The sequence below is a fragment of the Cydia pomonella genome, chromosome 12, assembly GCF_033807575.1.
Source record: "Cydia pomonella isolate Wapato2018A chromosome 12, ilCydPomo1, whole genome shotgun sequence".
Taxonomy (NCBI): Eukaryota; Metazoa; Arthropoda; class Insecta; order Lepidoptera; family Tortricidae; genus Cydia; species Cydia pomonella.
The window spans coordinates 5217831-5230518 of record NC_084714.1 but is presented as its reverse complement, the minus strand read 5'-3'; the positions used below and the strand labels follow the sequence as shown (position 1 = coordinate 5230518).

Here is a 12688-nt window from a genome sequence, read left to right as displayed (position 1 = left end):
ATGGCCGTAACTGTAAAACTAAACCAATGTTCATGGTTACAGTACCTTCAGCTTACCGGGTGCGTTTAAAGCAACGTCTGTATACATTACGGTGTGGTTTGTACAAAAGGTGGATACGACTTTTGTGTATCTGTACTTTCGAAGCAAATATACTAAGATTTTATATTTTATGCAGGTTTATTGAGCCCTGTCCCATTTAAATATGATAAATAATCTATGACCAATAACAAAATGTATTGTTCTTTGTAGCTATGGCCGAGAAAATTGAATCTTTAGCAGTTCACGGTTCACTTTACATTGGCCGGTTTTTAGCATAAGTATTACAACCAAGTTTACTTGAACCGCAAACTGCTAAAGAGTCAATTTCCTCGACCGGGTAATTCTTCGAGACTGTAACGTACCTAAGTTACCAATTCTTTCGTGTGTTCTTACATTAATTAAGCAAAATTAAGTATCCAGATATCTACCCGTATAGCTACGCCAGACATACAGACACTCAAATACACACACAGTACACAGATTTATAACTAGTATACATATTGTTTCTCAAGTAGGTTTAACTAATTTTTTTTTATATTATGTTTATTAAAGAAATATCCATTTTCGATTAAGGTATGCATCTGTATTGTTTGCATACTCTATTTGTTTACGTTTAAGTTAATACTTAGTAACATGCCACCATGATCCTAGAAACTATGCAATTTGCCGTCAGTTGATATTCTTTGTTTGTCTCAGGTATACGATTCTAATCTTATGTTTCTATTGATTTCTGTAACTACTGTAGATCTTATGCAATATTATTATGCTTGCGAGTGACGAATCTTACTTCACCGTGATACAGTTTTAATTAGTACGAGGACTCATTCTTCCCATAATGCAACTAAGCAACTAAGTTAGTTTTTTGTACGTACGTAAATCAAACTGATGTATAGCTATCTATAATATAACTTTTAGTTGTTGTCAATGAAATAACTGAAAACTTACAGTCTGGAATCAGTCCTAAAGGGTAGCCTTCATCAATTCTAGAATATTCTGCACCACTGACTGGAATTAAAAATAATATTGCAAAATGCGTTACTATTAAAATTGACAACAGAACCATATTTTGCACTTTTAGTATTTATTATATCAGGTAGTTTGTGTTTGTGGAATATTTCTCATCAACGCGGATTGAGATTGGTTTTGACGACCTTTTTGACAATTATTTCTGTTTTATGGTTTTTAAATAAGTCTTAACACTTTACGTTTGAAAACAATTAGTAAATAATAGTACGAAGAATTCCCTTTTATATTGAGTTGTTATTTGTGTTTTTTACATATTTGTTGTAAATATATTAATTAAAAATAGCTAATAATAATAATCATAAGTGTTTACATGGATTAATTATCAGTAAGAAACTATTTTTACATGGGACGTTTTACAATAATCCATATATCATTTTGAATAATGGATCTTGAATTTTGAAAAAATATTGAATAAGTATTCATTACAAGTAGTATAAGAAGATATTACTTGCCCAATTTCATAGTTCTAGGTTAACAAAAATATCCTATAAAATGTTGATTCCCTTGAGAGTGTCGAAATATACGTTTTATGCGGCATAAACGGCCATATCTTTTTTAATAAAAATGTCAACATTGAAATTTTTTCACAGCTTCAAGGAACTGTAAACCTGAGTAAAACCATATGTTTATAATTTTAACTCGATTCATTTAAGGGTTCCCGAGATAAAAGCTAACAGACAGACAGACAGATAGACAGACAGACAGACGGACCATGAAGTGGTCCTATAAGGGCTCATGCTGCTGCTGTTAACAATATTAAAGTAACAAGTAAAAAAAACTAATATTACTTATGTTATAAGCAGTGCCGGATTAAGACATTTTGGTGCCCTAAGCATTTCTAGACCATGGTGCCCCCTCATCAAGATTACATTGAATTTTCTTGGTAAATTGAGTGACGTTTATTGCCGCATTACTTCTGAGAATAGAATTTTCAATCCATTACATCAGTTTATCACGGAAATTGATAGAACTGCAGTAGTAATGTTCCAAGAGTAGGTAAGGTCAAGTGTAAGCAAATTCGGAGACCGTGCTTCGCATAAGTCCAGAGGCCAAGCCACCCATGGTCCAAGTGTAAGCGAAGACGTAACCCTAAGACATAGGCAGTATTCCGTACAGGGTTTTGCAACCTCTAGAGCTTTCCTGCGAAGCTCATTCATGTGAGGGCAAAGGCCGAGCTTCAGTAGGGGCTTAGCCATTGGCCATTGGTTTTTGTCAGAACAAGTACCAATGGCCACAAATGTCTTATCTAAATAGCAAATTAGTGTTTATGAAAACGGGACTTAATAGGGTAAGTTTTAAAATTACCTCTTACCCGACGTTTCAAGGACGGCGTTGTCCCCATGGTCTCGGAGAAGACTGTGTAAAGTCGACATCATTATTTTGACGTTGGAGGTAATTTTAGAACTTAATCAAACGCGAATAAGTCCCGTTTTCTTAAATAATAATGTGTCACAATTAGGGTAATACAATTAGATTTTTTCGACCTAAAAATACGTGTAATCTGAGTTTGCTCCATTCCAGGAGGTGTGCATAAATGTTTCCTCTTTTTCAGTTTTTTTGCTTGTAAATCGAAAACGGTACGGCCGACGGAAAATTTGTTCTAATTACAAATATTATTAAAATTGATATCTGAGGATCCGAAATGTAATTTAACTATGTTCTTGCAATAAAATATATTGATTGATTGATTGATTTAAGGTACCTTAATATGTATTCGTAGTACCTAAATTGTAAAAAAGGTCGACATTTTTTATTTTTGGTAAAATCATGTTAATAATCCGAAAACGCTTTCTTACCATTGTCTGATCCACCAAGTGCTATTGTAATTGATAGTGGGTTCCTTCTACATCGAGTGGTTTGGCAATCCAAAGGAAAAAATTATCTCCTAAGGATCCCAAAATGTATGCACACCACCTGGGATAGAGCAAACTGGGATTACACGCATTTAGGACCAAATAAATGTATTAAAACAATTTCCAGCTTGCTGGGAATTAAAGGTGCGACCAGACCGCAGCTTAAAAAACGGTCACGATACGGAATCGCAGTGACGCGTCGTATGCGTAACGTTTTTGACGCATGCTCCCCACACCGCTGCTTAAAAAACGGTGACGGTACAGAATCGCAGTGACGTGCTTCACGCGAATCTTTTTTGTTCGCAAATCTTTGCGTAAAAAACGCTGCATTTACAAAACAGTTGCGTCTTTTACGTCACCGGTGTGGGGTCTGCCATAAGATCTCCGGGTAATATTTTTTGCGATTTTTACGCAGATCAATTTACGGTTCGTCAGCGTATTTTAAGCTCGTGCAAGAGACCAAAATACGCTACAAAATCGGTAATCTACGTCGAGAAAATCGGTTGGCCACAAGCTCGACCGTAAGATTTTTTGGCCATGAGCTTTGATGGCCTCCGCGTAAGGTTGGAGATGTGCTTACGTGTACTCACTCTCTTACGACCCTTCGTTATAAGATGGGTACTTGCACACGTATCAAAAAGTTTAGTGTACATAAGTACTACACTACGACTGCGATGCTGATGCAGCCTGCGCGTTTTTTTTTCCTATGATTTTGGTGCCCCCCTAGACGTGGTGCCCTAAGCAAGTGCTTATTTTGCTTAATGGTTAATCCGGCACTGGTTATAAGATGAATAGAAATTAAAATGAGTCATGTATTGTATAGCATCGAGACAGTATTTCACACCGGCTCTCTGCCTACAGCTTTATAGAGCGCAGGTGCGCCCACACATGGAATACTGTTCTCCTCTATGGGCAGGGGTACCCCAGTACCATCTTCTCCGTCAGGACCGCATCCAACGAAGAGCGAGTCAATTGTCGACTGTCAGCGTATTTCGGATCGGCTTGACTTCTTGGCGCTGCGTAGAGCATGGCCTCGCTCTGCATTTTATATCGCATGTATAACGAGGAGTGCTCCGAGGAATTGATTGGATTAATTCCTGCCGCTTCTTTTCGCCATCGCCCTACGGGACAACATTTCCATCCTCACCACTTTCTGCCTCGCACAACTAAACTGTGGAATGAACTGTCGCCTGCGGTATTTCCAGGTCGACACGACCTTCAAGAAAAGAGCGTACTCCCATCCTAAAGGCCGGAAACGCACTTACAATCTCTTTGGTGTTGTGTCCATGGGCGGCGGTAATCGCATACTATCAGGTGATCCGTCTGCTCGTTTGCCTCCTCTATCATAAAAAAAGCATGAGTTTTTTGTTTTAATACTTTTTATTTATTACTCACTTTATTTTAAATCAAACCAACATTAGTAATACACAAATGTCTCTGTTTGACCCAATGGTTGACTGGTAGAGAATGCATTTTGGCATTAAGTTCGCCATTTGTACATTTTTCTTTATGTGTGCAATAAAGTTTAAATAAATAAATAACAAATTATTATATAGTGGATTGTATATAAACCAACCGTTGTACCAATCATAAATTAGCGGACTTAGGGCGCGGGCACTCTAGCGATTTGCGAGTCAATTAAAAGCGAGGCGAATGCGTAGCGAGTTCGCCGCGAGCGTGCAACATGATCGCTGAGCACTCGCCTCGCTTTCAACTCGCTTGCAAATCGCCAGTATGCTCGCGCCCTTATCAACGCCATTCAGCAGATAACTATGAAATATAACATACAGTATAATTTAGCAAGCGCTTAAACGGTTACAGACGGTTTGGTGTAACCGACCCTTAGTCGTCAACAACAAGGTTATTCATCAAAACAATTACTCTATTTAAACGACGACAACAAAAAACAGGCGTTAATAAATGACATTTAAGTGATTTATTATTTAGTTTGGCATACTGCATATATTCATCAGACAATACACAATAGACAATTTATTGTCACGCGTGCAATAGAGTATTTAAGAGCAAGTTCGGCCTGGCCAGCCACATTAGGGCTCACGCTAGACAACGTCCATAATGTGTTTATTTGGGGTCGCCGTCATCGAAAACGATGAGGAGGACTATATATATATATTCATCAGAAAATGTAATTCAGCAAAAATCTCTCTCTCTTCCCAGCTATGTATCCCACATGGTGGTGGGGTCAGTTTCCTGGTTAACCTGCTCCACTTCGTTCTGTCCACGACATCGTCCTCGAATAACTTGCACTCACTCATATCCTTTAACACTACATCCTTCCATCTTTTTCTGGGTCTGCCCCTGGAACTTCGACCTGAGGTAGAAAGTTGTTGTGCCAAATTTTCCAAGTAGTCAGAAGGCTTCCTCTTTACGTGACCATACATACCATTGCAGCCCACTCTCCTGCATTTTGTCAGCGACGTCCGTCACGCACGTTCAGTGTTCCTCGCAGGCAGGCAGGCTTTCAAGTAATGCAGCAAAAACAGCTATTCTAATTTACTGTCACATAAATTGCTATTGTAGCTATTGTAAATTAATGTGTCTGTACGTGACGAGGGAAAGGTTAGGGAAGATTTTCTCTGGGAATTAAAAATCAGGCCTCAGTAACATAATTACGCCTAAAAAGAAACATAACAAAACACAACTGAAATAGATGTCATATACTAAAGAAAAAGACAGAATACAAATCAAAATATTTGATAATAGTATATTGTGCAACGACGAGCGGGGGGGGGGGGGGGGGCGGTAAATGAAATTTGCAAACGAGGTCTTTAGATGCACACAAGATCGCCGCAGGCACTAAAGATTCGAGTTTACAATATTCTTACCCCCGGAATTATACACAATGTTTTTCATCAAATTTGCGAAGAAAAACTAGATTCTGAGCGAAATAATACTTAAATACCGTGACATTTCAAACATTCGTCCGCCACGCCATATTGTCATTCTTTAATAGTTTAGGCATCGTGCATCGAAGTCACAGACCTATCCGGCATTCAGCCACAATTGACAAACAAATTAAATATTTTTTTAACATAAACAATAATAATAAATTATAAACGTCAGTGTTTAAAAAGTAAAACTCATTTATGCCTAATTGGTTCGGGATTAGTGACACAGTTTGTGACCACGGCCGGCAAAACGTCCCACTTTGTCGCTTGCGATAAGGACGAGATTAAATTGCTTGTATCTTTATACGAATAACTTGACAAGGCGTCCTCTTGTCAAGCCACAAAGTGGGACGTTTGCCAACACGGGAACCATAGATGCCTTTGTCCTACAGTATACCTGCTTGGAATAAGATCTAATACGAGCAAAATTAATTTGATGTGTTCTTAAAATTCTAAAAAAAATTATAGCGAATAGTAACAAAGCGTAAAAGTATCTTATGAACTAAAATGTACTTGTTCATACTGAAAGAAGTATCGTTACCCAGGAACCTAGTATGTAACTGAGGCCTTAGGTCATCTTAGACTTCTTCAGACCTCTCTTTCCCAAAGCATACGGCCATTTGTTCGTTGTACGTAAATAAAAAATCCCAGTTTTGCTTCTATCAATCAACGGGCCCATTATATTCGTCACCATTGGCTGCAAATCGTAACAGTCACCATCTCTAGCTTGCTGGACAGTATCACAACGCACAGCTATAAAAGCATCAGGATATACCACAGCGGCCCACCAGATGAAATATGCCCTGGAATGACTGCATATGGCATCGCAGGGAAGCCATGCAATGGAACCTTCTTGAAACGCTCCCCCGTTAACATAGAACGTTATATGAGCGTAAGGAACAGATATGCTAGATATGTCCATGGTTGTAAGAACGCTCACAACGAAATCAGCGTCAGATTTATCCAATCTTTGATCAGTTCCGAGATGCCTGTAGCAAGAACCAGCTCCGTCCAATGCAGTCAGCAAAGATATGTTTTGTCCGGTTATTTGTCGGTAGTTCTTGGCTATGAAGCCCATAGTTTGCGCGCCGAGACTCATGCCGGTGATTTCGAGTTTTTTGGGGTCGAGACCGTGGCGTGTTAGCTTGACCAGCATTTCCGCTGCATGCTTACCAACGGCACGTGCGATGCGTGCGGCTCTGAAAAAATAGTTACCGTTAAATACCGAATGTGTTAAATTCAAATCATGAAAATGGTAGTGTTAAGTTCAGAATATAGACCTACGACGCGTGGTCAGTCAAGGTTGAAAAGATTTAGACCTATATGTTAATTTGAAAATCATCCTTCTAATTCATAAAAAACCAACAAATTTGATGAGAGTAACTTCATAAACATATTTCGACAAAAAATAGTAAACATATTTTAAAAATTTGTACCTAGTTGTTTAATGACCTTACATGCTTTCACAATATGAAAGCCTATTTCAGACGTTCAATGTTGATAGAAATTCAATTCTCACACAATAAATATTTAAGTACGTTAAGGTGCATTGGGAAAACTTCAATAACGGGGTAATTTTGAACGGAGTAAGATGCCTTGCTAAGCGTTGCAATAATAGGTTTTGATAAAAGTAGGAAGTGCTTCTGCTTTTATAGATATTTGCCATTTTCAATATTATCCCGCACCCTAAGTTATCCCAATGTACCTTAGTTATTTACTCACTGAGGATAATAAATTGTCGTGAACTGTAGCGTGTCAAGAGAAAGTGCGTTGTATCCCCTAGCCTTGTAGTCATATCCCATATTCCGCCCAGCATTAAACGCATTTGCCTCGAAGTAGCCCCCAACGTACATCCATGTCTTCTTCTTGAAATCTATGTCGGGATTTTTCGCTAACTGGTCCATGCCATAGTAATTGTAATGCCCCGTATATCCTGAATGATTATCGCCAATAACTGATATGAAGAGCTTTTTCAGAGTCTTTGGCTTGATGACAGCTGGTTTCCATGATCCAGGACCTTAAAAGGAAATTTAGTTTAGAAAAGTAAATAATAGTTTCTAGAATCTGATGGGCTCTCAAAAAATTTAAAAAATAAAATAATGAAATTGTTTTAAACTTTAGAAGATACCGAGATTTGCTAATTCTTTAATTTAGTGTGTTTATTGTTTGGGCCGTTTTACACACATGGTGCACCCTGGGGAGCAGGCAGACTTAAAAGGGGATGGTGGGACGACTTGAACGCATACTTCCCGGAACGGTGAGAACATAAAGGCCGGATCAAGTGGAAGAAACGAGGAGAGGCCTTTGCCTAGCAATGGGACACTAAAGTAGTCTAATAAATAATAGTTGTAGATAAAATTTGGCTGGTATGAAGAGCTCCTCATCCTGGCAATATATACGAAATCAAAACTTCTCCTGAAAAAAATGTACGTAATTTTATTTAAAGTTACGAAAAAAACCATTCGTTTTCGAATTTAGAGGAAGATTGTTTAGGAGATACGATGACATTGCACTTAAAATGTGAAGAAGAGGGAACTGACAAACCGCCAAATGTTATGGAAATCTGACAAAAAACAACAACAACATGAAAATCCCGTATTCCATTTAGCTTCAATCGTGAAAAAAAATATAGTTATTAAGTATAAGTATTTATAAAAAATACGGTTTTGTTTCAAATAATACTTACAGTCCGAAAATATACCTGTAGGATATCCTTCGTCAGATCTAGAATATTCTACCCCAAATACTGATGGACAGAGGAACACTACCACATAAGTTACTTTTAATATTTTCATATCCATATTTTTCGGCTGTATAGTGTTATTTTCTAGTGACCCTAAAGATATGCCATGTTAACGTTCAAATTAGTTTGTTTTAATACATTTTTAATTACTTATTGTGTATTATTCAAATATACAATAATATAATTATACAGTATGTAAGTAGTTTCCACTTGACGTTCGAAAAGAATTAGTACTTAAATAAATGTTTTACAACTGTCTTTATATTACGATTCCATTAATCTTTATTTATTTATTAAGAATAATGTTTCAAAATTAAATAAAAGAGTTTTGTATATATTTTTATAAAAGAAATTGAAATGACAATTTATAACCTAATGAACTTTTTTCACAAACTAATTATATGTATATAAATGTAACTTTCTCTCTGTATTTTTAAAATATTGTAAATAAATACAATTTAATTGGTAGTTTAATGAGATTTGTTGCAGTCGTCAAACTCAATACTAAATTTTGCTATTATTTTTTCTACATAAAAAAAATTACTACTTACTGTCTTATCAGTTTCATAAAAAATATAAAAAGGTTTGTAGGTATAAAAGTGTTTGCGGAAAATGTGTAAAACGCTCAATGTTATTGTAAATATATATATTGTTTTACATCTCGTGATTCTCGTGCCAATTTAATTAATATTTGTTTTAGTTTTAGTTAAAAATAAACGCTACAACATAAGGTTTCAAATTAGTATAAATCGGTTTCTAGAAAATTTATATATACTACATATCATTTTGTACTAGTTGGTCATTAAAAAGTAGGTATCTAAAACAAACTTTATGTCGCGCGTGGATCTGGCTAAGGTTCAGCATGTAGCCTCTTGGAGCGGGTTCAGCAGTAATAATGTAAACGACGCCTTTCGTTTTAGATACTTTTTAATGACCAACTAGTACATTTGGTACAAAAAAACAGAATAAAGTAATTATGTATTAAAAAGGCACGTATGCGTGCGTCTATTATTGAGGCGAATAGCGAATGCGTGGAGTGGGGTTCGGTTCCTCCGTGGCAACATCCTGGGCCAATCACAGGGGCTGTAGATGACGTGATATCGGCGCTGATTGGCTGCCGATGATGCGATATGTGTACGGTAGGCTGCGTAAGTTGCATCGGGTACGGTCTCCCACATAAGTTGCATTGACACATTTGAAAAGAAAACAACGAGAGGAACCCGGGCTAATCCAAGTAAGGCCAAGTATCCCCTCTGGGCTAAAAGGTAAGATAGAAATATTAATTTTTACTATCCTTTTGAAATATTCTTTATTATTTTCGAATATTATTACATTTATTACACTGATTCTAAGCGAAACACTATAATTAAGAATGGCTATACGTGGTTAATATTGTCATTAAACTCTACGCTATCAATAATAAAGACCGGTCAAACGCGAGTTCGTTTTACTCGCGCACCGAGGGTTCCGTACAAACGTTGAATTATTTCATGTAACTACGTACAAAGGCGAAAGACTTATGATCAGAAGTACCTATACTAATAATAATTGTGTACATCGTCATCTATCGGCAAATTGTCTAACTAATTTGCGCGATGTTGGTTTTTCGACGATAATTCTCTATCATGTAAACCGATTTCAAAAATTGTTCTCTTATTTGAAAAAGGTGTCTTTAATGTAATCTCATAGAAATTTCAAGTGTAATAAACACACGTAAAGTTGGTTAAATTGCAAACTAAATTCGGAGATGTTTTTTGTTAGTAAAAAAAATATCAAGATTATTAAATTTATTAAATATAATTATAAAAAAAATGTTTTGAAATGGTCAATTTAAACTCTTTCTAAAACCCCTCTTGACCTAGTCACTAGACTTTGAAATTTTGCTCTCCCTTCATATTGGGCATTTCCCATAGGTGGTTATTAATAATAAAATAAAAAATAATTTCAATGTGTCTGGGTTAGCGTTGTTCATAACTATTCTAAATTTCTTTCAAATTGATAGCTTAATTGGTTCTCGAGATATTTAGCGATGTCACAGACAGACAGACGGACGGACGGCAGAGTCACACAATAAGGGTTCCTTTTGTACCCTTTTAAAAACTTATGACATTATTAGTACACAGAAATGTTTCTGAAATTTTATTAAGGAACAAATAAGGCTTATTTATTTTATTTATTTATGTTAAACCTGCGGTTGCGTCTTCGGGAGGTCAACAACCTATAGTAAAGGGCACCTTAAAGTATTTGATACCTATAATAGGTGTCAAATATTTTTCTTATTATTTTATATTTAAATAAAAAGACACTTTAAACTATAAACAATATTCTTTAAAATAATTTTAACGTTTGCAATAGGTACATTGCATAAAATAGTTTACCAGAAAATTAATTATTTATAAGTATGTATTTATTTAAAATGAGAAAAAATTAACACATAAATAAGTATTATAACAACTTATAAGTACAACCAATACATTTTATTCAATAAACAGAAAGTATTTCCGTTACGATGTCACGTCAAAAACTAAAATGACGTAGGGTAAGTTGTTGATCAATGAAACACCAAAAGTTCAAACCTTCCTATCTCTGTTGTTTTTAAAGTTATGAGTATGATATTTCGTATGAAGATAAAAAATTTAGTTGGCTATCGTATGACATTCTTGATTTCTACTTATCTTTAACAGTTTCTGTATTATAATCCTTTAAAAAAAATGAGTTTTGGCTCATTGTGTAAGTAGTTGTGTATGCATAAGTATGCATGTTTTCAATGAAACACTACAATTTTTACAGTGAAACAAGTGTAATAATTTTAGTCTACCTTGAAACATCGTTAATAAACATTGAAACAGTGTTATAAATACGTGACATTAATACATATATGCTTTAAATCAATTAATGAGAAAGGAAAGGAGAAAATAGTGGTACCCTGAAATTGGTTATTTAAGAGGTTTCCGACATATGGAACGCTTATAAGATTGCCGAAATATATAAGAGCGAAAGACTTGTATCATTGTACACAACTAAAGTTCCATTGTGAATCGAGAATCTGGTCGGCGCGTACGGCATGCTGCAAGAAAGGTACGCCTTTTATGTCCACGGAGCATGATTGCCAACTAGGTGGGCCCGGGAGGGTTTTGAGCATCTCCATGCTTGATATCATACACTTTCTGGCAACATAGTGTATTATAAATATCGTGAAGTTTCATTGTGTACGACTGTTTTAATGTTAGACATGTGACCTTTAACCTTGCCATCAATGAAACATTCAACATATAAACCATCCTATATCAGTCGTTGCTAAAGTTAAGTATCTTATAAGTTACCATAGGATAGACAAATTATCATAAACTTTCATGGTATTTTACTTCCACAAATTTCGCATACATTCTTTAATTATTTAAAAAAATAATGGTTTTGTTTCATTGTGTACTGGAACTTGGTGTTCAGTAAAACACCTGGACTGTTACAATGCCGTTTCATTGTCAAAAAAATCATTTAGATAAAAGTGTAGAAAAAAAAAACAAAAGTAGAATGGTCAAAAACAAATTATGAAATCTCGGTTATTCACCGGTTTATGGATCTGCAAAACCGGTTATTAATCGAGCCCAAAATTTTTAGTTAACCGGTTTTCGGTTAACCGGTTTCTAATCCCTAGTTGGCAGCCAACGCTCTACTGCCCTCTACTGGTATAGGTTTTTAATAACCACTCTATAAAACATTGACTACTCCGCCTTTTGCAAGGCAATGTAAGGAGGTGGTTTCCAGATTATTGGCATAAAACGAATTTCACAAACAATTTTTGAACGGAACATATTCATAAAAAGAACTTAAAAACCAATCTAAAATAATTTTGTATAAATGGTAACCTATTGCAATTTATGACTTGGTCTACAATTCTACATAATACATAATATACAATGAAACACGAGACATGATTCATTGTACACTATTGTAAAAATGGAAACCTGTTGCAATTTCTCACTCGGTCTACAATAAAACTACATAGTATACAATGGAACATGAGACCTGTTTCATTGTACACTACATACACATGTTTCATTGTGAGACAACGGGATGTTTATTCAAACAATTTAACAAAACTGCACCAAAGAGTGAAC

At 35.7% G+C, this 12688-nt stretch overlaps 1 protein-coding gene across 1 annotated transcript; it reads right to left on the bottom strand.

Moving 5' to 3' along the window:
• Positions 1 to 6262: 6262 nt before the first annotated feature.
• LOC133523334 (phospholipase A1 member A-like) lies at positions 6263 to 8797 on the bottom strand. Its single transcript, XM_061858850.1, has 3 exons — positions 8514 to 8797; positions 7550 to 7844; positions 6263 to 7026 (listed from the first exon to the last, which is right to left on the bottom strand). The coding sequence occupies exons 1-3, from the start codon at positions 8626 to 8628 to the stop codon at positions 6396 to 6398; spliced, it is 1041 nt and encodes a 346-aa protein (XP_061714834.1). The 5' UTR covers positions 8629 to 8797; the 3' UTR covers positions 6263 to 6395.
• Positions 8798 to 12688: the final 3891 nt, after the last annotated feature.

What these genes read in the sequence shown, in the direction of transcription:
- LOC133523334 (XM_061858850.1), bottom strand. Translation starts at nt 8,628, where the DNA reads ATGGATATGAAAATATTAAAAGTAACTTATGTGGTAGTGTTCCTCTGT. An exon ending in TACAGGTATATTTTCGGACT is followed by an intron (nt 7,845 to 8,513) that starts GTAAGTATTATT and finishes TTTCCTTTTAAG; the next exon opens with GTCCTGGATCATGGAAACCA. An exon ending in ACGACAATTTATTATCCTCA is followed by an intron (nt 7,027 to 7,549) that starts GTGAGTAAATAA and finishes CTATTTTTTCAG; the next exon opens with AGCCGCACGCATCGCACGTG.